At 43.2% G+C, this 25,412-nt stretch overlaps 1 protein-coding gene across 3 annotated transcripts; it reads right to left on the reverse strand.

Moving 5' to 3' along the window:
• Positions 1-489: 489 nt before the first annotated feature.
• LOC135425510 (merlin-like) lies at positions 490-25,380 on the reverse strand. 3 transcript variants are annotated; one of them, XM_064677854.1, is made up of 19 exons: positions 25,302-25,380; positions 19,652-19,901; positions 18,087-18,204; positions 16,332-16,457; positions 15,846-15,968; positions 12,758-12,841; positions 11,904-11,972; positions 11,629-11,711; positions 10,330-10,405; positions 9,749-9,886; positions 7,927-8,001; positions 7,292-7,405; positions 6,735-6,857; positions 5,944-6,161; positions 4,983-5,085; positions 4,175-4,302; positions 3,452-3,602; positions 2,563-2,772; positions 490-1,597 (listed from the first exon to the last, which is right to left on the reverse strand). In XM_064677854.1, exons 2-19 carry the CDS (start codon positions 19,657-19,659, stop codon positions 1,562-1,564), a joined length of 1,983 nt encoding a protein of 660 aa, XP_064533924.1. In that variant the 5' UTR covers positions 19,660-19,901; positions 25,302-25,380; the 3' UTR covers positions 490-1,561. The 3 variants fall into 3 exon arrangements, with proteins under 3 accessions (XP_064533924.1, XP_064533925.1, XP_064533926.1); XM_064677855.1 differs by lacking the exon at positions 25,302-25,380 and adding an exon at positions 23,046-23,346; XM_064677856.1 differs by lacking the exon at positions 19,652-19,901 and having other exon boundaries at positions 25,302-25,342.
• Positions 25,381-25,412: the final 32 nt, after the last annotated feature.

The raw sequence follows: 25,412 nt of genomic DNA on the forward strand, positions 1-25,412 counted from the left end.
GTTTCCCTCTAGGACCATCTCCTATCTGATATAGGACATGGTTCACTGTCCCAAATCCCGGCCAGTGCTCCCTCCCTAACCCTGGGACCTTGGCAGCATCTGCCTCATCCTTCTGGCATCTCGAACAGCTTCTCCCTCTCACGCACAAGGCTGCTGCAGACAGCTCAGAAACTATGTAACAGCCAATAGTCTGCAAACATCACATGCCAGATAGAGCTGTGAGAGAATCAGCACACCCCAACCCACCTACCCAAGGCAGCGATTGCTCCCAGGGCTGGGAACACACTCAGGATCACTTCTGTCCCTCTCCACGTGGGGCTGCCACGACTGGTACAAGCCTGACACGGAGCTGGCTGCAGTTGCCATCCCCCACTGTGCTCAGCCTGCTGCAGATCTCTACAGAGATGTGTGTGTTTGTTCTTCAAACCTGCCTTGTTAATGTTGTAGGAATATTGACATAACATTCCCCTCAAAGCTGTTACTAGCAAGTGGAAATTGAAGCTTTTTATTGAACTTTTTTTTTTTTTACTCTTAGCTTTTAGAACAAGATATTTAGCAACATTAACATTCATTTTTACATCACGTCACATGCTACTACTTTAGCTGCAGCTGCATAGTTTCCCCACAAGCTCTCAGAGTGAAGATTTATGGTGGAACAGACACTTAAACACACACAAACCTGGAAAATGCAAGTGGGTTTTACCAATGAGGCAATTTGCTGCATGCATTTCTCCATCAGAAACAAGTCCAACTTCAGCAGACACTAACAGCATCTTTTGTCTTTGTCTAATTTGGGAGTTTCTGTGTTACACAAAACTGGGAAGCCAGTTAATGTATGCAAAGTTTGCTCGAGCAGCAAAAGCAACAGCAAGTGCTTCCTCTAGTCAGAGACTGTAAGAGCAGAAGCTTTTCATTCCAAACAAAGGATTCCCCCAGGAATGAGAGGTATTTGAAGATGTCCACTTCTACATCTGGAATTAAAAGCTGAGATTTCTCACAGAGAAATGCAAATCAATTAAGTGATCCAAGAAATGTTTGGGGAGGAAAAGGAAAATATTTGGCAGGCAAACACTAAAACGTTGAGCATCTCTGTGGGAGTTGTGCCCCATGGACCAGACCAAAAACATAATTATGCTATTGTGTAGGTAAACACCAAGCTTGTGTACAATTTTCTCATCCCAAACACCTCCTGGGCACTTGCTGCCTCACATGCTTCCTCCAGCAGTACAGCACAGCACTGGTAAGTCAGTGTGTGAAAACACCTGGGGGAGGAAGGTTTAGCAAAGTGTAAAGTGTCTCTTCAAAAGTGCATAAGCAGTAAACAACACTCCTCTGGGTTTGCATGTTTACCATTGTACCCAGAGACACTGGTCACGTTTTGCAGGGGCAGTTTTAGTGCTCCCAGCTGATGTCCCTGCCTGGAGGCTGAATGGCACCTCTCTGACCACAGTGCCATGTCCCTTTACAGGCAGAGCTGCCCAAGTGTCCTATACAGGTCCATTCTACAGCAGTCAAAAAGAAGGCCACCAGTCCTACCAGTCTGGCAAGGAAACGAGATGCTTCAAATGTAGATGACATCTGAATCATGCTGCTGAACCTGCAGGCAAAGCAAAGAGGCAAAATTAGTTCCACCTTAAAGTAACTCCCTTTGGTCTGGGTCTTCCTTTACCTCCAACTCTGGGGCCTTTTGCAAGATGCCCTGCAATATTTTTTTCTTCCTTCTTTAAATCAGTGTATTTGCCTCACCCCTGCCACCTAGATGAGGTTGGTCTTAAAAGTCACTTCTGTTATTTGCCTCAGAAAGAGCTGATCTCTCATCTGTTGCTACACTCAACTGTGTTCCTTCTAATCACACAACTCTGAAGACTGAAATATTGAATGTTCTATACTAGAGCTTCTAACTGATCCTGAACCCCCTCAGTTTTGTTCATATAAGCCAGCAGCAAATACATCAAGCTTTCTTCATTCCCAATACCTTGCACAAATAGCATTCCCTACAGAAAAGCTGATTTCTTTCCCAGTGTTCAAGACCACACACCCTTCTTGATTCTCCAGTCCAGTGATATCAAAAAGCAGGTTGTTTTTTCATAAAACCCAGCTTATAGCTCTTCTGGACTCTTTGACAGGGAACACATGGAAGAGAACTGATCTGTTGGAAGCCTGGGTATTTATTGGTGTCTTCCTCCCTGCCTTTTAAAACCAGAAGACAGCCTGTTTTAAGCTCTCTGTACCTGGGGGCACATTTCTCATTTCCAAGCCTGGTTGATACAAATTAAATTTAACACAGATCCTCCTACTGTGTATGGGCATCTCTGCTTCATTTACCAAGGCTTACAGCTTTGCATTCCAGCTTAGATCGTAAGGGAGAGAAAACAGGTGGCCTCAAACACTCCCAAATGATGTGCCAGCACAGGGGCTCCAAAATCATGCAACAGCCTTGCACTGACTTGTCATCTGAGGGCTGTGGCAGAGCTGGACAAACCAGGTCCCTACAACCAGCCATTCTCTCTGAACTCTAAACTTTTAGTCAATATTTGGGAATTTGCTTACAAATCTGATTACCTTTATAATCTGTTTTCTGGTTTCTGTGCCCACACTGTTGGCAACCAATGAATTTGCTTGAGAAGATGACCTTTCCATTGGCACTGTGTGCTGAATTTTGTTGGCACAAGGCCAGCTGCTTGCAGTGTTTAACAAGTAAGCGGGGAAAGGTCTTTGAAGATTTATATCCAATGAATCTCCAGCTTCAAAGGTTTTCATCCATGATGGGGCCTTTAAAAGAAAAGAGCACATGGAAATTTAATGCCCTCTCTATATCAACACTCATTAAGCCAAAAAGAACATCAGATGAATAGTCAGGAAATAAAGGCCATCTTTCCTCATAATTTTTCCAAGCCTCCCATCTCTCTCTAAAACTGTTGACTCAGAGCCATTTTTGTAACATGTGGAACAACCTGCAGACACAGCCAACCCTATTTTCACACTGCTTCAGGAAGAAGTGTTTATATAAATAACAAGCAACTTATGACAAAAACCTGAGTCTAGTTCCTCATTCCTTAAAAAAAAAAAAAAAATACACACCAAGACTTTATGACTTTAGCAACCACAAAGCACATGAATGAGAATGTGATGCAAACCATAGGGAACCACATTTAAATGTGTTAGTTACAACAATTTAGTTTGCTGCAAGACCTTAAACCCTTATTGTGATTTCATAATCTGTAAAATAAGCTGATTATTTCTTGCTTATGGCACTGGTATCACGCCCAGGAAAAACGCCTTAGATTTTGTTTTGACATGAATTTTCCTCCTCTGTGCTTGTGCTTTTGATGTTTTACTATCAGGGGTACTAAAGCCTTGAGCTGAAATACAGCAACTACCTTTGGCACAGCCACCCTGTTCTCCTTTATGGTCCATGCTGAGGAAAGGGGCAGGGATTTAGGGTACGTACATTCCCTAAGGAGCGATCCAAGGAGCCCAGGACTTCATTCCAGTGGGAGTAAAGCCCAGACTGTTTTTCTTCCAGCTTCAAAGCATGGATCTCAGACTTCAGTTCTTTCAGTCGATCTTCGAATTTTCTGCTCTTTTCTAAGTAGTCGAGCCTGAGTCCACACATGGGAGACAAAAAGCTTAGTGACACCACATAGCCCAAGAACAGGTGTGTGTGGAAGGAGGAGAGTTGTTCTCTGATTCATTTTGGAGTTTGATAAGCAAAATGAAGTCTGGCACATGTCAGTCTGGCTCCCCTGACCCAGTGAGAAGGAGGTTCACCTTCTTCTTTTCACTTCCTAGCTTTTGACCAAGCATTTCCTTCCAGACCAAGGGAGGAAAAGCCTCTGCTGGATTAGCTCACAGCAATACCACACTTCAGCACTAGAGGGAAACTTCTCTCACCAGCTGTTAGTTCAGCAAAGTGCTTTGTCCCTGACATGCTGCTCCCCAAGACAGAAGGTTCTGCACTTTTCAAGGCTTGATGCCACCAGAAAACTCTTCTTGTGTGTAAATAGCTGGTCTTACACGGGCATCATCCACACCAGCTCAGTAAAAGGCCATATGTACAAGTAGGAGGCCATCCCAAGTTATTAAAAGGATGAACTGAGATTCCCAGAGATTTCCTTTCTACACTTTCCTTGATTAACATTCCCATTTATTTACACCACAAGCATACTGATACCTCTCTTTCTCTATCTCAAAGGATAGTCTCTTGAGGTCAATGTCCTTCAAATCCAGCTTTATGGATCCTTTGTCAAAGTTGGCCTCTCTGGTGTCAGTTGGGGAGTACTGTGGGTACTTGGCCACGTGCTGAAAGAGGCAACACAAGCACTGTCAGTAAGATCTGATTGTTTGGTTTGGGGTTTATCTCCTCAGCTTCTGCAAGAATGTCCAGCTGAGCCATTTCATAAGATTCTGAGACACACAGATGCTCCTGCAGCCCTGTACCCAGCTGAGCTGCTGAAGTCGCCAGCCCACAGATCCAAGGGCAGAGATGTATCCTGGCTGAGAATGGAAATCCATCCTCTGCAAGACTGGAGCAGAAAAGAAAGCTGGGGCACACATCCTTAGTGCTGCCTTCTTGCTGGAGACAGCTCCATCTACTTTGCCTGATGACACTCATGGGCAATTCCTGTGCCAGGATGACACAGCTGGTTCAGTACAACCATCTCCACAAAGTACTGCCTGATTGAAATGGCACAGAGTCAGTATTAGGCATGAAGGCAAGACAGTCTCTGCTCCCTAAGTCCCAACACCAGTCCTGTTTTTAACTTCTGTCTTGCTTTTCTTTACAGCCTGACTCACTGCCCTGGACAAACACAACTTCCATCCTCTCTACACTGTGTTTATGCACCACTTGGTCCCTCAGGTATTTGTCCCCCACTTGGATGCTGAAATGTCACTACTCAGCTTGATGGGGGCTATAAAAATGCCATCAACATCTGACTGTCCCTGAAGATGAAGTGGTGCCCAGTAGAGCAGAAACTTACAGGATAATTAGGCCTGGTTATGTCCAAGAGTTTCTGCTTCGCCTTCCGTTCAGCCTCCCTGGCTTCATGCAGGTCTTGTTTCAGATGCTCTGCTTCCTTGGCTCTGAAAGATAAATATCCTGATGTGAATGGCTGATGATTTCCAGTATAAAGCAACACGTGGATTTCAGAGTTATGCACCTCACTAGCTTCCAGAGAACAAGTCCACTACTGTGATAACTTTACCCCAGGGCATGTGTGGTAGGATGGTCACGTGGAGAACTAACTGCACACAGCATGACACACACTTTCAGAGACAGTCCTGCATAAAGTGGCTGAATTAACATGTTTTTCTTATTCCTCATTTCCATGGGCTAAGTTGTGACCTGCTGATAGAGATTCTCCAGGCTGTCAGAGATCCTCCCTGAGGTGGGGAGAAGTGCAACATATCTTCTCTTTATTCTGGAAAGCTTTTTGGCAGTATCCTAAAACAAGCAGAAGGCCCTTAATAGCAAGGTTAAACATCCTCTGTCAACACTGGCCTGCTCTGCATTTTCAGGCAGCACAGTGTTATGGAACATGCAAACACTTGGAGTGGTTTACACTCCACATGAGTTTGCCTGGTTTGCACTTCTCAAAGATCTGATGGGATACAAGAGACCATCACCTGGTATTAATGAAGGAAAACAGCCTCCTAACTCACAGGTATACAGATTGGGAAATTTAGATAGTTAGGTAGCCAGAAAATGCTTCTGCATCCTGGATCTTTCCTACTAAACATCTCTAAAGCTTTGCATCTTCTCGATCTGCCTCACAACCACTGGGACCAGGTGGAACAAACAAGATGCAAGGAGGTTTAGTCACTGTGAAGTGTCACTCCAGGAACAATTCCCCCCTGCTGGGCTTAGCTGTAAGAAAAGCAGCAGTCTCTGCACCCAGGCATCCCTGGTGAGACCACACAGCCCCACCAAGCAAACCCCACCTGCGGTCAGACTCCTTCACCAGCTTCACCGCGATCAGCTCTGCCTCCCGCATCTTCTGCTCCATCAGGCGTTTCTCCTCCTTGGTTTTCAGGGCTGTGATCTCCAGCCTCTGTCGCTCCTGCTCGGCTTCTGCAGCGTTCTGGGCCAGCAGTTTTGCCTCTTCTTCTGCAATCTGAGCCTTCTCAGCCAGCAACTCTGCTGCTTCCTGGGATCGAAGCTGAGAAGAAACAATTTTTCTTAGTTCCTTGTCTGGCATCTCCAAAATCACCCCTGCAGACAGGCAGGAAGAAGGTATCTTTTCCCAAAAGATCAAGTGATAAAAATGTTATTTCTTAAATAAAAATTAAATATAATTGTAGGGTCTGGTGTTCTTCCTCTGCTCCAGAACTTCCTGCCTCTCACCTCTACAAAGCAAGGAGACACATGTGCATAAAGCTGGACAAAGGTATCGACCAAAAATTGAAGTCAGCCCCTTCAGTTGCCAGTGCACTGTGCCCCTTTCTCCCAGTTTCAGCTCCAAGGTTGCTTCCTTTCTCCCCCCTTTGCCTGAAGAAAGCACTTTGAGCCAAATACAGGGAGTGAATAGCTCACAGCAAAGGGAGACTATGGCAGAGCAGCATTTTCCCAGGTATTCCTGCATGCCCTTTCCACCAGGGATAAGAAACTCTCCAGCTTTGCCTGAGCTATAATGCCTGGTGTCTCACAGGAGCCATAAGACAAAAAAAAATCCTCCTTCCCAAACAAGAAAGCCCCTCAAGCACAAGAATATTCAGATGAACGTGCTGCTCACCAGGGCCTCATTTGCCTGCCTGGCTTCATCTTCCAGCTGGAAAAGCCGCCTTTCCAGCTCTTCTTTGGCTCTCTCAGCTTCTTCTCGGAGCTGCTTCTCCCTGGCCAGCCTCTGATTCTCCATCTGGGAATAGGAGGAGCAACACCACGTTTGTGGGTTTGCAGCAGAATCTCACCTGGGCCTGAGGCAGTGCAGCAAATGCATCCAATGAAGAACAGGCTGCTCTCTGTCTGGGGCACTGACAGTCACCAGAGATGCAGTGATGAAGCTGCTTGCACTTTGCAGCACTGAACTCCTCTAGCAGGTAATAGTGGTTATTTCAGACTGCTGGAAGAGCCCTTGGATTGATGTGTTATGTACCCCAAATCTTTGCTATCACCTATTCAGTCTCACAAACAGGACTGACATCCTCAGGTGCCACACACACGCTGGAGCTGTTCCCACATTCAGTCCTGCTGCACTTTCTTACCTCCCACACACACAAGGCATGGGCAGCAAGGGCACCAGCTGGAATAATAATCACTGTTTTCAATAATACAGGAGCAGAAAGAACCTACCTTTTTTCTAGCTTTTTCTTCCTTAGCTTGTGCTTTCATTTGCTGGATCTCTATTGAGTCCACTTTTCTTCTCCTCATAAATAGGTCATGGTTTCCAATGCACAACTGGAAAATCTGGATAGGAAAGGTAAAGCAAATGTGATTTTGATGTACTTGTGCCCCAGCCAGAGGGACAAAGAGCCCCACACTGGCCTCACAGGACAAGTCAAGATTTCAGCACAAATGCTGGCAGTTGCTTCCCTTCCAAGAAAATCAGCACCGAGGGCAGGCTCATATAACAGTTTAGATAAGTTTGTAACAAGATGAGAGGTTCCTTCTGTCCTTCAGCCTTCTCTGATCCCACCCCACACAGGCAGCTGCTTCTGCAGTGGCTTTGCACTTTTCCATACACCACATCCTCCCCTTCCAGTATCTTTTTTTCCCTTTGTGATTTGGGCCTTCTTTCACATTTCACTTTTCTCTCCAGAGAGGGCAGAGATACTCTCCCTGACTCCCTAGACAGCACAATCTCCAGGAAAACATGCTGAAATTCAGTGTTCCCTTACTCTCCAAAGGTTTTACAAGCAGTGTTTCTCACTCAGGTGTCAGCCAGTATTACCAAGCTCAGATTTAAAGAAGGAAAGCAGGACACTTACCAATTTGTTCACTTTGAGTTGAGAGGAAAAGAACTTGAAGACTTCTGCTTTTTTGTCAAGAGGTTTGATAGTTAACTATACAGGCAAAATTAAAAAGAAAAAGGAGGCACAGTAAGAAGGAGAAAAACAAAGCTGAAACTATTAATACTAATGCAAACTTCAGCTCATCTCCACTTCTCTCCAGGGAAGCAGCGATTTATGCCACAAATGTGGGGAGAGTGGTGCAAAATTGTTTGGCTCCAAAGAATCAGAACCAGGGCTGTTGTTGCAGAGGTTCCTCTGCTCCCAGAGCAGGCTCTGTTAGAGGATAAAGCCTCCCACAGACCCACCCCAGTGCCAGTTTGGATGGTGGTTTTCATAATAACACCACCTGTGCACTGTACACTACAAGAACTCTGGAACAAGCACTGGTTATCAGGAAACAGAATGCATTACTAATCCCCAGAAGCAGTCACATTCTTAAAGTAAGGGAGATGCCAAACACCTCTCAGAATACCAGTCCTTGCAGGTATAATAGCAAGGGCCTAAAGGACTTGTTCCTCTGACCAGCAGGTAACAGTCCTAGAGCTCCTGCTTTCTCAGTTTTTCAGTCCATCCCTCAAGCTGTTCCCAGAGGACATGAAGGGCTTTCATGCTGCCAGGTCAGTACAAACTGCTCCACCTCATACCTTTGGCTGCATAACAAAATATGGCTCCATTCTTTAAGATCCTGTCTGCTGTGACTCGTGGGTTAGTGTGGTGGTTTAGGAATGGTATTCTCCAGAACCAGGACAGTTAGACAGAACTCTATTCCAATAACTCATTTGCATTGTAATGTGTAATTCCAGGGCATCTGAGTCACCAAGATCATGAGGTCCTACAGCTCATTTCACCCCATAGGTAATGACTTGTCAGGAGCAAGGCTGTGATGTGTCACTAAATATAGTAGAGATTTAGCCCAGGGATGCCCAATTTCCCAACAACAGTGAGTTAACACAGTTCATTCACACACCTGAGGGGAAGTTTATTGTTATCAAGGACCAAAAACTCTTTGGAGGCAGAAGACCTGTAGGGCTGCCTGATTTAATGTACAATGCACCTAACTCCAAAGAGCAAATCTCATCTCAATGTTTTCCAAAAAGCCCAAAGAAAATTGGGAAAAAGGTGTGCTGTCCTTTGGCTGACAAACTCCAGGTATGCCAGTTCCAATGTAGTTTTCCTGATTTTGTTTTTCTGATTATAGCCTTCCATGTAGCCCACGATTTGTAATGAGAATAAATTCTACCCACTCTCCATGGTACTTCCTACAGGTAAAAGCTCTGAAATCACAGGGAAATTGCAATGGTAGGGTTGTGCTGGAGCCTGACATCACACACTGACAAAGTGGCAGAGTTCAGGCAGAAAAAAATGGATCTCTCCCTGCATGTCTCCTCTTGCCACTGCGCTTCAAACCCCAGCTACAAGGAGGTTTTCCGCTGGGGAAAACGGCATTAAGTTTTTATGGATCATCAAATTCCCACTGGGATAACTGAGGAAGCCAGTCACGGTGGCATTTGTAATATCTGTCTTTTTCAGAGATCAACACACTTGTTTTGCAAAGGACAAGCAGCAGGGAGGGAACCAGAACAGAGTGTGAGAGCTCAGAGCAGCCCCCGGCGCCTCGGGGAACCGAGGTTACGAGCACATCTGAAAGGCAGGTCTGTTATTTTTAGTGTTGTAACAAAGCTCCCCAGGATTTTCCCCTTCTCCCCCAAAATTATTTAAACAGAGAAAGCTTTCAGCCCGTTCCAAGAATCCCAGTCCACACCCATATAAAAAGAATAATACATCAAAGCCATCCTACCTCTTTCTCACTATAGGAAATGTTTCTGATAGCGCTCCACTCAAACGACTTGTTTGGAGAGAACCTGTTATTAATGCTGTAGATATGAATACCTTTGGCATCAACTCCAAGCAGGAGATCTGTGTGGTTTTTATTTTGCTAAAAAACAAGAGATATCAGTAAATGGCATTTATGGTGACGTTAAACAACCACAGACAAGAACCACACTTGTTCTAATGCATTGATATTTATCTGTATTTTTAGGAAATCGGTGTTTCTACAAAATACAGAGAATGTTGTCACTGCTACCTGATAACCCAAGTCCTCTAGGTTGACTACAGTAGCTCAAACTATTTCTCCTTCTTCCTGTTACATATCTGGAGCTACTCAAGACCTTTGTCTGGTTGTAAAACATTGATCTTAAATGTTTTATTCACCGACTCCTTTAGCAGGCAAGTAAAAGTCAGGACAATCACCACACAGCCCACCATCAGCAGGGAAAAGCAGAAGTTAGGAGACCCAGTTCCAAACTCCCTGGAGGATTTTAAAAGAACAGCACCATCATCTACAGCAATTGAAAACTGCTAAAATAAGGCACTTACAGCAATTGGAAAATAATTGACACCATACATTTCCAAGTCTTGGGCAATTTTCAGGTAGTTCATCTCAGCTTCATCCCTAGAGAATAAGGCCATGATTATAAGATTCCTTTCTAACTTTTCTTTCCTGGCTGGTTCTACATTCCCCACTTAGACATGAACAAGCAATCTGGTCCTTTGTACAAGCTTACTTAAATTTTGCCATCTTGCTCTCAACAATAGAAAAAGGATAATAAAACCAGCAACTCAACAGGAAAAAAGACAGTAAAGTTACACCTATTTTGATTCATGAATCATGTATAGTGTAATCTTTATTAAAATTCAAGTCCAGTCTTATCCTTGTGTTAGTTTTGCCACTCCATCATTATTATGTCTTGGAAACCTACCCTGCTATTGTTTTCCTTTACATGAATATATTTCCTTCAGGAAATAGAGTTCATTGAGAAATGAGTCCTGAACAAACTCTAAACAGAGCTTATGGTCGAGGCCAAAGAAGGGTCTCTCCACCCACTTTTCTCCTCTCTTCAAGGTGAGGCATCAATAAGTCTTGAGGAAAATATTCAATAAAAATAGTGCTAAAAAGCCTCTTGTACAGCCAAAGAGAAATTGAGCCCAAATATTCAGAAAAGCTGCCCTTGGGTGCCAGCAGCTCCTATTTCTCATTTAATTGAATTCTGGGACGTGCTGAATGTCTTGAAGTAGCTGAATGTCCACGTGGGTTAGCACCAAAAGTCATGATACTGTGTCTTTACCGTTTTGCTTCCTTTCTAAGTACACTGACACCCTTTTGAGCCCTGGTTCTCACAAAGTATAAAACATATCAGATTCGTTGTTTTTATTCTAGGAGGAGGCTGGTGTGATCCAGCTCCAGAAATGCAGCTCCTGCACAGGACAGACAGCAGCAACTCCAGGAGGCAAATGGCCTTAAATGAAAATGCAAAACTCTCAGGGCTACCTGCAGATTCACCACAACTCACACTCTGCAGGAACTTCTCTCTGCTGGCATATATGGACTAGGAGGCAGGACTCCTGTTTCACATGTATTGGGTTATGATTCTCTGCAGGAGCCCTCAGCTTCTCTGTTCACCTCAAAGCAAGTCCAGTTTAGCACCTGGAGCCCTACACAAGACACTTTTTACCCCAGATGAGCTGGTGCTTTTATCCTTAGTGATAAATTAATTAACACAGCTGGGAGACCCGTATTTCTTTGTTCACTGTACAAGAGCCAAAGTTCACTGTAGACAGCAAATAACCGGTGACTGAAATGTGTGGGATTTCCAAAGACTGCAATGATTTCAGTACCTGGCAATACCCCTGTGCTCAGCATACCAGGCAGTGATCTTCTCTTCCCACATCTCTGCTGTCAGCTGGTACTGCCTGAGGACCTGCAGGGAAAGGAAGAAGGTTGGTGTCCTTTCAAGATCCATGTGCTGCCTCTCCCAAGCGATGTGAGCGCAGCAGTGCAGTTCACAGCTCAGTCACTTTGCACAGTTTCTAATGCTCTGGTTAATCCACAGCAATATTTGTGTTGCAGAGTAGGTTCAAAGATTTGGTTTTATATAGAATAAAAGACTTACCCTTTTGGGTAAAAGCTCATCATGGGCTAGAAAGCCTGGCTCATGAAAATTTGGGTCGTAGTCACCATACTGTGCCAAGAAAGGAAAAGATAGTTCAGGTTGTTGGATGCAGAATGCTGAAGAACTTGTTGCTTGTGTAGTTTAATGTGATTGCTTGAGACAGACTTTATTTTGGTTCTCTTGTATACAGGGTAACAACATAAACAGGCTCCTCTCATCTGAACAGTCCATGAAAGTTACTTCCAGGCCTCTTGTTATGCACCTGGCTGCAACACAGCCACTAAGGTGGCCTCTAAACTTAGACTTCAGTCCTAACCTGTGGCTCTTGGAAACTGCAGGAAGGAAGGGATCTCCCATGACTTCATACTCTGAACCAGAGGAATGTGAGCTCCCCTGTTCCTACAGCCAACTGCACATAAGCTGAGCTGCTGCAGAGGGTCAGCCCTCCTAAGAAACTGTGTTCACCTCCTGCCACTGGATGAGTTTGACCCTTGGTGGCATGAAGTGAACTGTGTCCTGAGAGATACTAAAAAACATCATGTCCTCCCATTGTGAGCACCTTCTGTATCCATGGCTGTTTTTTAAAACAACAGGAAATAATTCTACCTGGGAGAAAGATTACATTAAAATGTTAAGTCCAAAGCAGTCCTCTAAATTTTGAAAGCATAGTATAGAAAAAACCTCTTGTAGTGGCCTCTAATGCTTATTTTTCTAACTGTGCCTGTACCTCCCAGGATGACCTACTTCTTTCACGGGGAATTTTAACACTGCTGTGTTTTACACACCACCATGTAGATGTGTTGGTTAAAAAAATTTAAAAAAGAGTCCATAAAAGAGACCTTCTATGCACAAACCTTGGCCTGAACAGCATAAGAAGCCAGTAAAACTGTTGCTTCTGGTGAGCAATAGATTTCCTCATCCAGGATTTGTTTCTTAACCTACACCGACAGAAAAAGGGAGCAAGTTAAAGAAGCTCAAAATCAGGACTAATGTAAGGCTTGAAATGAAACTAGACATGCCCAGACCATAACTTGGCACCAAACATCACCATTATGAGTTAATAACAGCAGCAATAAATTGGCATTGAGGAACACAGGAAGCCTTTACTTAACATTGCATTTAATGAGACCAAAAATGCCAGTCAGCTATCTCCACACAGTTATATAAGGAGTCCTGGAAAAGAAAATGTTATAAAGCATGATTTTTATTGTCTGCACTTCATTTCTTTTAACAACCCCTTTTCTTTCTGCTTTGGGAAAGTTAGCTTTAGATCATGTCAAACATCAAATTTTAGGTTGGAAGGGAGCTCTGGAGGTCACTTGGGACCTACTAGACCAGATTGCTCAGGGCTGACTGGTATTGCCATGGACATACTGAAACCATAATAGTATGTTCTCAAGCTTTCCAGAATGAGAAAATAAAGGAGTCCTAAAAAAGGGAAGCTAATAGAGCACTAATTTATTCCATTTCAGCGGTCTAAGCACATAGGGACTTAAAATAAAAGCCCAGTATAAATGGTAAAGGGTTCTTTTAATCTGCTTTTCATTTTAATAATCTGTGGTGCTACCAACACCAGAGGTGTGATAAATTGTTTGTGAGCTTTTGTTTGATTTTAAATCAGTTGTGCAATTTTTATTTGAAAGCCCAAAGAGGGAAGGGGAAATTAATCTTCACAAATCCTCCTCTCAGGTGTAATGTTTTTAGCCTAATAACAAGCACAAGACAACAAAATTTTGCGTAGCACACAGACTTAAACATTTCCAAAAGGAAAAATTACTTGTGATAGCACCAAGCTATCTTTACAAATACACCCTGGCACTGCAGGTGCTGTGAACTGAAATGAACCATCCAGAAAGTTTTTCTTTTAAATTTAGTCTCTGGTGAGTCCAATGTATGAACCTGAGTTATAGTACAGGGAAAATTCTTTCTAAGCTGTTAAAATGGAAAGAATGAAAAGACTGACTAGACTTTTCTTCCAATCTGGAAAGCTCCAGCTTTCATACTCCGTGGTGCATATCGTGTTCCAGAATTTAGAACAATGTAGATAAATCCCCCATAAGTGTCTGGGGTTTTTTTTTCTGATCAGATTTTACAAGGACTTTTTGTTAAACTTCATAAAGTAGGAATAAATTACCTAATCTTTAAGCAGACAACATTTAACTTCAGTCATTTACATTGATTCAGGAATTTTGCAGAAGGCTGTTATGCCCCATTAATTTGCAAAGGTCTGAATAGTCAGTAGAGCTGAAATCTGTAGGCATCCAGATGTCTGTACATGTTTTTCCTATTAGCATCCAGGTGTGATCTTAAGTTCTTACAGTCAGGAAACTTTGCAAGTTCAAATTTGTTTCAGTCTTGTTTTCCTGCTTCGGAATGACAAGAATTTGCTAATTGCATATCTGCTAGTCAAGGCAGGTTCAAGCAGAAAAGAAAAAAAAACAGGGAAAAAAATCAGGATTAAAAGACTAGGAAAAGAGTTCTGCCCCTCTCATTCGTTTCCAAAATTACCTTAACAAGCAAATTTCCAAGTGGTTAAGGGTTCTGGATGAAGTTCTGGTTAGTGTATTAACCCTCAGAACAGCATGATTTTCCCATTATTTCATTAACACATCCTCCTCAGGGAACAAGGGTATTTACTGTGTTTATCTACAGCTGCAGGCTGAATTTATTCCATACACCCAAGCTACCTGCACAGACACATCCTGCTGAAAGCTACCGGAATAAAGCACCACACCAGAAGGCTCAAACTTCCAGAGGGACTCCCCAGCCACTTGGGAGGGAAGGTGGATGTCCCAGACATTGGAACAAACAGCTGACCAACGAGTGACCATCCAAATCTCAATGCCTGTATCCCATTGCTCCAGCTCCAAGAATTTGCTCCTTCATCTGCTTTTTAATGGAGCTGAGAAATTGTGTCCGCTGTCTGTTCCTTTCAAAACTTGCTAGATGAACAAACCTGTGTTTCAGAATGGCTGCCAAATTCTATGCTCTTTCACCCCTACAATCTAAAATGAAGATTTAAGAAGGCCATGTCAGGGAGTGCTTGTTTGCTAGTGGTTTTGCTTTCTACAGTCCTGCAAAAGAAGATCTCCCAATAACCACCAGGACTATTTTTAGGAACTCACGAGTTTTAGTTTCAGGGATGGGCTGTAGCCAAAGGTCTTGTTCCATCTGCTGCTGATATGGGTGAAAAACCTTACTGTCCCCAGCTGCTTATTACCATTCCTTCCCTCTCCTCCACAACTGGTTCCACAATTGCCTGTGCAGTCACTCCCCCACAGCCTGTGGACATTTAATAACAGGCCTCTTCTAATTCTGCTCATTTTGAAAGAACAGAGTTAGGGAACAAGAGGTTACACCAGCAGGTCTAAGATGACAGTGACAAGGAGCTGTTGGGACTCTCTTCATCCACCTTATCTGCAGCCAGAGCAGATCAGGTGACACAGTCCTCAAGACAACTTCTTAAACTGATAAAAAGGATGGTTTCACTTATACTTCTCAGCACTGACCAGTTAGGGCAGAAGCCTCACAGTCCTCCAAGCAGTGCCAGCCTTGCATGGATTTTTTAACAAATACTGTAGGAGCAAAACCAAGTCTGGAATATCCAGATGTGTAATTATCACCCAAACTGCTGGGTGTAAAAGTCATTTTACATGAAACTACAGGTTTCAGTAATTTAACTCCAATTCCCAGCACGAAGGGTAAGAGAAGCCATCAAGAGAACAAAAACCTACAGAAGGCAAAACATTCAGCTCACCTGAACAAAACCACAGCAGTCAGGAGAGATATTTGTATTTCATAAAATTAAAATATTTAGAGAGATGCTGATACAGCTGAAGCAAGCAAAATCATTGAGAATAACAGCTGCCAACAAGATCAAAGACAATACAAAAGGACTGGGGTAAATACAGAAGGAGTTCATGGTTAAAAATTATTTCTGACCTGAAGGAAGAATAAATGCTGGGTAATTTCCTGTAATAGTTCCTCTTCTACCTTCTCTGGGTAGAATTTAGCCAAAAAATGAAAGCTAATGGGATCTTCTTTGGGGATTTCTTGATCTAAAACCTGTTTACAGATAAAATAAAATCAGCAGCGAAAATGATACATAAGTGTCTCAAGATAATAATCCCAAGGAAAACCAGAAAGCAGCCCATAATCCACTTAAAGCAGCCTTCCCATATTTTAGCAGGAAGGGCAATGCTGAGTTTTAATCTAAGAGCAATCAGTGCACATAGTGGTGATTAGTATGTGAGGCTCCAGGTCACATGGGATAGAAGCCACCAGACCAAATAATACGATTTTATTCCTAAAAATGCTACCATGTAAAATTATGAGTTGTCACGTAACACACTCCTTCAGCTCCTGTGCTAGAAAAGGTGAATCTTTTTTATAAGTAACTGCCACACTGTAATATTTTGTTTCCTATACCTTCTTGTCCATCTTTAACCAGGTGCACATTCCTTTAATTGTGTACTGCAGGCCAAAGAACCAAGTCTCCCTTAAACCAAGTGCTCGGCACACCAGGTCAAACAAGTCCTTTCCCTTCCACTTCATCTAAAAGAGAGAAAGAAAATTAAGAAAAACAGGTATTTTAACACATTAATATTACTATATTAACTTATTAAATGCATTTTTTTCCATTTGTCTTTCTCCTGGGAACTCTGATTTCACCTTTAGATTTTCAATGAAATATTCCTACTGCTGTGTAAGAGTTACTGTGCTCCACCTCCTCTCCTTCTCCTCCAGAGACACATCCACAAAGCAACTGGAGTTATTTAGCCACAACAGCAAGAACTTGAGGAGCACAGGGGATGGGGATTGTACTATTGATTTCCTAGGACACAGCAAGGCTTTATTAATATTTGTTAAAAAAATATTACTCAATAGTTTACACAAACTGGAGAGACTGAGGGAAGGCCAGGGGAAATCAAAGCAGTGTCAGGGCACGGGTTAGGAATGCTGAACAAGGAAAGCAAATCCACCTTTCACACACCTCAGGTATTTCAGTGGCACCAGGCCAAGCCTTTATGCTCCTCTGATTTAAATGAGCAGGAGCCTGTCTTCTGCAGCAATTTAGGAGCCTGGCTCCACAGAGAGCAAACTTTGATTAAAGGTCCCAGATTCACAGACATGATCCTCTTTTTTTTTTTTTCAAAGAGGCTGCACATCTGTTTCATCTGTTTGACTACATGTTAAAGAGATGGGTTTGTCTAATTGCCTGGGTCAGCCACTAAAAACTTAATGGCAATTAAAAAAAAAAAAGTGAACTTTTAGGCAGTATTTGAGTGGAAAGCTGGAAACCATCCCAGCAAAAGAGCAATATCTGAGGAGAAGGGAGAGATAGCAAAGGAAGGAATACATTAAGCTGGATTTGTTAACCAGGACTCTGATCTCTAAATCAAAATTTCACAACTCTGCCTGCAAGAACTCTAGATCAGTCAAGTCTCATAAAAATTGCCAGTCCCATTGGACCTCAGTTTTGTAACTCCTCAAAATAACTGTATGTCTTATTTTGCTTTTACTGGATGATTAGGAATTAATCAGGCACAGTTCTATTTCCTTGATAGTGCAGCCTAATTTATTTAGCAATTGATCACTTGCTATATTTTATTTGAGTCATGATTTCTCTAACCAATTTACTAGATAGCCATAACTAATAGAAGAAAAGCCAGCTTTTTCATTTGATTCTTTTTCTCTTTGCCCAGAGATACCAAACAGCCACTGCAGTTAAAGAAATAAACTGCAGTTTATTGGCCAAATTGAAGAAAATGTCCCAGATCAACTGAGCACAAAGATACCAGTTTATAAATTATTTTATAAGTAACATCTTAGCACCAGCTTTAACCAGATTTCTTCATTTAGGCTGGCACTGTCCTGAAGTGTTGTGTCACTTATTAAAAAAAATAATTTTGTGGAGAAGTAGGAATACTTACAAACAAGGCCTGGAATGCTTATGAAGAAAACAGACCTACTGCTAATTTAGCTGTGTCACCCACAGGGATTTCATGCAAAGAGCTTTAAATTCTGAATAGTTTGTTTCACAGAAGGAAGCATCTGAGACTAAGAAATCCATAAGAGATCAGTTTTAAGACCATCCATGAACAGATAATCTGAACTTTCAGAATTTCTGCCTTGCTAATACACAGGTCAGTCCCCCCCTCCCCAGCATTCTGACACTCTCACCTCACAGCTGAACTCCATTTCAGCATCCACTGTTATAATTTTGACTTTAAAAGTCTTCGGCTGTTTCTTCTTCAGGCCTCGGATGGACATATTTTTGAGTTTATGAGGACAGCCACACCTGAAATCAAACATGCATTACACTTAGGGATGGAAATTCAGCAACATTTTCTTGGCTAGACCCCAAAGTAGGATGAGTTCAAACACGCAGAATAAAATCACCTTTAAATATGCATTTCTGTGCCCAAGACAGGAAGAATATTGAAACAAAAAATACAGTTCGACCTTTAAAATTAGCCTGCTCCTTAAAATAAGTTGCTCAAAAAGTGTCATTGCTGCCTCTTCTCAGACCTTGGCAAATTCTGGGTTCCTACAGTACTAGACAGAGCATCATTCAGGGCTTATATTGCAGGATCCAACCATGGCTTAGGGCGTGTAGGGAAGCTCAAATCCAGCCCTTGTGCTCCATACAATCAGCCACATCCCTGCAAATCAGGAATCTCTTGCAACAAAACTCTACAGTGGATGAGTGTTTAGTTTCATAAAAGCAATGCCTGGCTTTCCAATAATGCCAACACAAATAGGACATTTTTCATCCATCCCCATCCAAGGAAAAAAATCTCTTTCTCAAAGGTCAGGTACCAACACCAAATGCATCTACACTCAGTGGAACACCACAAAAATGCAGCAAAACCTTATGATGTCAAATCATCAGCTCAATCCTGTTCCATCACTTATGGCTCCTTGAGCAACTAACCTATTGGATTTCTTTATAACATGAGATCTCAACTCCCTGAAATGATACAAATGCCAAAAATACATGCAGTGAAATTAAGCTGAATTTACCACGTTCTCTTGGGCTACCAAACTCACAAGGATGAGTTATTTAGAACAGAATTTTTCCCAGTGAAGTTCTTGTGAAATGAATTTAATTTTGTCAAAGGTGACAGAAAATTCCTTCACAGATCTTCTGTTCTAAATGCAATCAACTGCATGCCATTCAAAATATTGATGAGATCTGCTATTTCCACAGCCACAAGGGCTTTTTGTGGATACATTCAAACCAAATATTGAAAGCTGAGGTTAAATGACAGCGTGAATCTGCACTAGGCAGTTCTCAGGTGTTTATTTCTGAGCACAGGAAATCAGCCTGTAAAGTTCTTTCTTCTTTTTAGTTTGTAAAATTAACAGCTCAGACTTGCAGGACCCAGTGAGTATCTGTGAACTATACAGGGCAAGAGACTGAGGGATTCTTGGTTTCCTACAATATAAGGCTATTACAGTGTGGCAGACTTCCAACCTCTCCTCAAGAAATTCCAAAATAAAGTTCTAGTTTAAACTGAAAAGTTCCATTTGCCTGAACCTTCCAGGATTTTATAAAATGTCTTGCCCTCTTCTTTGCTCCTTCTGAGCTCTAAATTGGCTTGCACATGCAGTGATTATTTTCCACTTGTTTTGTGCCCCTCATCCAGAAATTTTAAGTAGTTAAATAGGCAGTAAAATCCATATGGAAGTTTTTCTTTTCAAACTGTAGGGAAGCTGAGGCAGAGAACACATGGGTTAGTTACCAAATCATATGGACATCAGCAGCAGAGGTGAGAACAGGTGCTTGAGGCAACTCAGAGAGGGGAAGAAAAGCTCGTGAGGAAATTCATCTTTCTGGCACCAGTGAGAGCAGTTGAGTTCTCCTCTCCCTCCAGCTGGTTTTGGTAGAGCTTCTGCTGAAGTCTTGCTTGGTTTTGGGGCAACACACTTCTGGAAAGACAATGTGCTAACTGGAAACAGTCCAGAGGAGAGATCCAAGGGCTAGAAAATCATCTGTGGTAAAATGAAAGTACTGGTTAGTACAGAGAAAGGACAGGTGTGGCAAGACATTATAATGTCTGTTCTTCATGAGCACAACAGTCAGGACAAGGAATAATGGGCTTCATCAAGTTGCAGGCAGGTTGCACACTGAGGAAAAAAAAAAATCAAGAATAACAAGAATATTATGATGCTGGAAAAGCATAGAATGGCATTTCTGTCTTTCTGAATTTCTACCCAAAACAGTGTGACAGCTTCTGCTCTCTCCTGAAGACTGGAGGGACCTACAACCCTCAAAGTATTCCCCCCAAGTTGGTCCTTCTGCCAGTGCCCACCACCAGTTCAAGGAGAGGCCAGTTCACACCAATCAGTGTAATCCAGAGTGCTTCAGGGATGGGCACATCCTCAACCCAAATCCTATCACCCCCAGGGTACCCCCTTTCTCCTCAGGGATTATTTATTCAAGTAAGTGAAAAGCAGACCTTTGCCACAGAGTTTGTTTCCTCTATAATTTAGGCAACACCCCAGAGCACACAGCTGAGCACAGCTCAGCTCCTTCCCACTTAGCACAGAAAAGTGCTTTCAGTTAAAGGGAAAGGAATATTAAAACCCAAAAACTGACCCCAGCAGTGTGGTAACGTGACCACAGCAATATTGACACCGAGAGCACCATGGGAGGGCATCCAAACCAGCAGGAATTACCCCAGTAACTTTTTGATCTCTGAGCTGCAAGATGCAACACAGCTCACAGCAAAATCAAATTTTAACCTGTTGCACTCCAAAGGTGTTTTCTGTCCAGTTTTCTTCAAAACCAGAGGCTTACTGTGAATAATTGTACCATGGGATACAGCATTTATAGCATGAGAACTACAGACTTCTGTACAATATTGGAAACACCCCCTTCTTCTATTACTTCTAAAGAATGACCAGTGGCGGAACACAAAGGAGAAAAAAGGTTCATAATTCATTTTTAATATGTAACTTGAAACAGCCAGTTGAATTAAACAGGAACTTGGAGTTAGGGCCAGTACAGAACATTCTGAGAGTTTCATATGGAAAGCTCTGAACAAATGAAATCTAACAACTGCAAAGAAATGTACTAATTTTCTCAAAATATGAGAAAAATACCAGAGCCCTTCATTTTTACTTTGAAGTTCTTTCATTTTTCTTATATAACCTGGTTGAAATGACAATATAATTTGTTCAACATTTCCAATAGCTGGTTTTTTTTTTCTTTCCAGAATTTTTATTCCATGGAAAAGTACATTCTGACTCACAGTGAAAAGACATTTTTGAATATCAATTTTTCCCGAGAAAAGTAAACTGCATTTTAATCAATAGCACTGGTAAAGAAATTGGAAATGGTATTCACACTGAGCAGCTTAAATGAATGTCAGATACTGACAACAGAAGAAAAAGCACTTAACAGTCCAGTTTTTAGAAAAATAACTTCTTCATATAAGAGAAATCTTGCTGAATGAGACAATCTGGGTTTGCAATCTTTTGTTTAATGCAAAAGCAATCCCTGCTAAGAACAGCATTTAACTGTGAATCATGTGCAATGTGCTTCAAGATAGAGTTTCTGACACCAGGCTCCAGGGATTTACTTCTGCACTTGCCACAGGGATCCAGGCTCGAGACCCAGAAGCAGCAGAATGTGATAGATCAGAGCATGTCATAACCTTTCCAAAGAACGTATTAATCCAAAATAGGACGGGGTGATAAAAGACTCCTGTCCAGCCAGAATCTGGGAACAGACAGTTCAGAAGCTGTGAACATCCACAGCTCCTCCTGCACTTTGTGGACACCAACAGGGAGATGATAAAAGCTTTGTGTGATGAGGGGAACAGAAAGGCAGCGATGAGGAACAAAATGTGCAGGAACCAAACAGCCCCAACTCTGCCTTTCAACGTGTTCATGTCTGAGATGAAAGAAGTGACATCCACCAGCTCTGGCTGGATTATAGTCTTGTCCCTCATGGACAATGGGAAACCAGAGCCTGAGCAAAATGTGGGGGTGAAAGGGAAGCTGGGAACAGCAGGGAAGAGCAGGAAGAACTGGCAAGGCAACTCTTGCAGGGACTGATGCTTATCTGTATCACAGCACCAGGTGGGCAGCGAGTTACACCACAGTGCTGCACTTGTATCCCGATGGCAAATAACCCACACATCAGATACCACTGACTTACAGCATTCACTGACAATTGCAAAGAGAAAAAAAAACATTAAATCAGCATTTCCCCCACCCAAAGTTCAATAACTCCACCAGAATTCAGTACCTTAGAGACAGCCACAGAGAAATACCTCGAGGAACAAGCTGCAGTTAAACCTGCCCAAGAGTTGAGAGTACATTTTATTTCCAGTTTAGTATTTCCAAGGTGAATGGATCGTTTTTGCAGGGCTCTCCACCGGATACAAAAACTTCCCTTCACAGGGCACTTGCTCTCAGTGACAACTGTGTGTGAGCTGTTCCCACCCATCACACTTTGGTCAGACACACTGCTGTGAAGAAGCAGCTGTTTTCACACACACACACAAAAATCAGCGGCACTTTTTAAGGTGAGAACTCAGTCTCAGCTGCAGATAGGCAAGGAATTAATGGCAATTGAGACCCCTCTCTTACACCCCCTAAAGCAATCTGCCCTTAAGGATCAGCACATGCACAGGGGCAACAACTGAACCAGCTGCCACCGAAGTCCTTACAGGATCTGAAAATACAAAACCCTTGGGAGTGCAGTGAGGATGAAGGAGACAAGGCTTGGGAAGCACTTTAAGAGCCACCACCAGAAGATGCTTGAAGCATCAGCTGCAAAAGCACATTAACATAGATACTACAATTCGAAAGACTCCTGTCATCACTGAAATATTTACTGCAACTCTGAGTCCCAAATTCCCCTGACTCATTATGCTTCTCCCAGTTCCTGAATTTCCATACTTCAGCTCGGAAATTAATGCAAGCAATTTGAATGCAGACAACACAGGAAAGCCTTGTGGGATTTTTTACAGTTGTTGACTCACGCTCCTGCCTGTGCTCCCTGCCCAAGGAACAATTTAAGCAAAGAATTCACTGTTTTAAAATGGGTCAGCAAGATAAAGGTTTTTCTTACCCCTCGATCTAAAAAGAAGTTACCTAAAGTCACCAGTTGCAATCAAGACTTACCTCACAGATCATTTTTTGAATGAAGAAGGAAAAAAAAAAATTCTTTTTAATCCGAAACTCCGTATTTTCCAGCAGACATCAATACCCAGCCCTCACAAGTTCTGCCACTGAGAATAAAATCCAAGAACAACTTTTCTGCTTGATCCCCTTCCCTTTGTTTCCATGAGCTGCAGCATGTTAGCGCCCTCTGAAAAATCAAAGAATTGCTTTCCCAGGTGATACAAACGGCTCTTAACCTTTTCCTGCCTGCATCAACAAGGCTCCTCCCAGCTCCTCTCCACTGTAATTCAAGTAACAAGGCACTAAAAGAAGAGAAACCAACGAGTCTTGACTTGGATATCTGTAAGAACTGATAATGAACTTCCAAATAACTCCTTTGATAGTATCTGATCAAACTATTTCAACAGTGTCTCCAGCTGTACAAAGAACAGTCTGTTCTCCCCATACCGGCCACCTTTAGAAGGGAAGCTGCACAGAGTTGTCCTATTAAATAAGTATGATTCCCTACCTGCCCTCTTCCTGTGGTGAGAGGTGATGGGACACTAACACCAAAAGAGAACAAGCCTGAAAACTGGGCAGCAGCCAAAATACCAGCAGAAAATTATAAATGAACACCCTTAAATAAAAAGGGATGGCCTCAGCCTGAAGTCACAGGGACAGAGACCGAGAGCATATTATCTCAAAGGAAGTGGTAAAGTAAAAACTTTTTTTGCTATTATTCAGTTTATAAGTGGTTTGGTCGGGTTTTATTTCCCAGCCCTCCATTTTATATACAGATTTACAGAAACTAATTATCTTCCAGGTTATGGATAGCAAGGACAACAGGCCAGCTCTTACTTTGTATGGGTATAATTATTCCAGATTTACGTAGAAAACCTTCAAGATTTGGCTCATGTACATCAGTTAACAGCAGGTGGAAGAGCACAAAACTTGTTCCTGTGTGGACACCTCAGTGCCACAAAGAGAGGCAGTGGTGACAGCCAGCTCCATCCTCGAAATTCAGTGTAAAGGGACCCCTCAGCACTCATCCCTCATCACCTCCAGCCCAACACTTCCCTGCTGCAGGCTTTGTCCAGTCCCACAGCACATCACTGCTGGATGTGGGCAGGAGACCAATTATTTACACCAAAAATCCAGGCTGGATTCAGCTGTGTGAGCCCACAGGGGCCAGAGGCTGGGCAGGGCTCCCCCAAAACAATGATGCCCTGAAGAAACAGGGTCCAGGCCCAGCACCTGCACCCCAAGCCCTGCTGACTGCAGGTCCTCTTGCCCCTCTCAGCTCAGGAGACACAGAAAAAACCATTTCCATCAGGGGCAGTGCAGAGAGACGACCTCACTTTAACAAGGACATTGAGATACTGGAGCATGACCAGCAAAGGGCATCAAGGCTCGTGAAGGGTCTAGAAAACATGTCTTTTGAGGAATGGCTCAGGGAGCCATTGTTTAGTTGTTTAATCTTGAGGAGGCTCAGGGGGGGACCTCATCCCTCTACAGCTACCCGAAAGGAGGCTGCAGCGAGGTGGGAGTGGGGTCTCTTCTACCATGCCTGTAGTGAGAGGACAAGAGGAAACAGCCTTAAGCTGAGACAGGGGAGATTCAGATTAGATATTAGAAAATTTTTGTCACTGTTAGGGTGGTCAGACATTAGAATAGGTTGCCCAGGGAGGTGGTGGAGTCACCATCCCTGGAGGTGTTCAAGAGGTGTCTGGATCTGGCGCTGGGTGATGTGGTTTAGTGGTTACACTGGGATAATGGTTGGACTGGACGATCATAAGAATCATGGAATACTGAGTTGGAAGGGACCCATCAGGATCATCAAGTCCAACTCCTAGTCCTGCCCAGCACACCCCAACAATCTCACCACGTACCTGAGAGCACTGTCCAAACATTCCTTGAGCTCTGCCAGCCTTGGTGCTGTGACCACTGCCCTGGGGAGCCTGTTCAGTGCCCAACCACTCACTAGTTAAAAAACCTTTTCCTGACATCCAACCTAAACCTCCCCTGACTCAGCTTCATGCCATTCCCTTGAGTGCTGTCACTGGTCACAGAGAGCAGAGATGGGCACCTGCCCCTCCGCTTCCCCTCATGAGGACGGTGAAGACCCCAATGAAGTCTCCCCTCAGCCTCCTCCTTCTCCAGGCTGAACAAACCAAGTGCTCCTCATAAGGCTTCCCCTCCAGACCCTTCACCATCCTCACTGCGCTCTCTAAAGAGACTTTAAAGGTCTGTTTCAATCTCGATGACTCGATGACTCACCGACTTTAACACCTTCCCCTCAGCGCCTCTGAGGGAGGCGGAACCCCCACCTGCGCCTTTAAATACCCCCGGAGGCCCCACCCACCGCTGGCCCCGCCCTTCCCGCTGCTT

The sequence above is a fragment of the Pseudopipra pipra genome, chromosome 21 (assembly GCF_036250125.1).
Source record: "Pseudopipra pipra isolate bDixPip1 chromosome 21, bDixPip1.hap1, whole genome shotgun sequence".
NCBI classification, from domain to species: Eukaryota; Metazoa; Chordata; class Aves; order Passeriformes; family Pipridae; genus Pseudopipra; species Pseudopipra pipra.

Coding starts and splice junctions, on each gene's coding strand:
- LOC135425510 (XM_064677854.1), bottom strand. Junction 11,973..12,757: donor CTTATGCTGTTCAGGCCAAG/GTTTGTGCATAG, acceptor TTCTTGGCACAG/TATGGTGACTACGACCCAAA. Junction 11,712..11,903: donor ATGAGCTTTTACCCAAAAGG/GTAAGTCTTTTA, acceptor CTTTCCCTGCAG/GTCCTCAGGCAGTACCAGCT.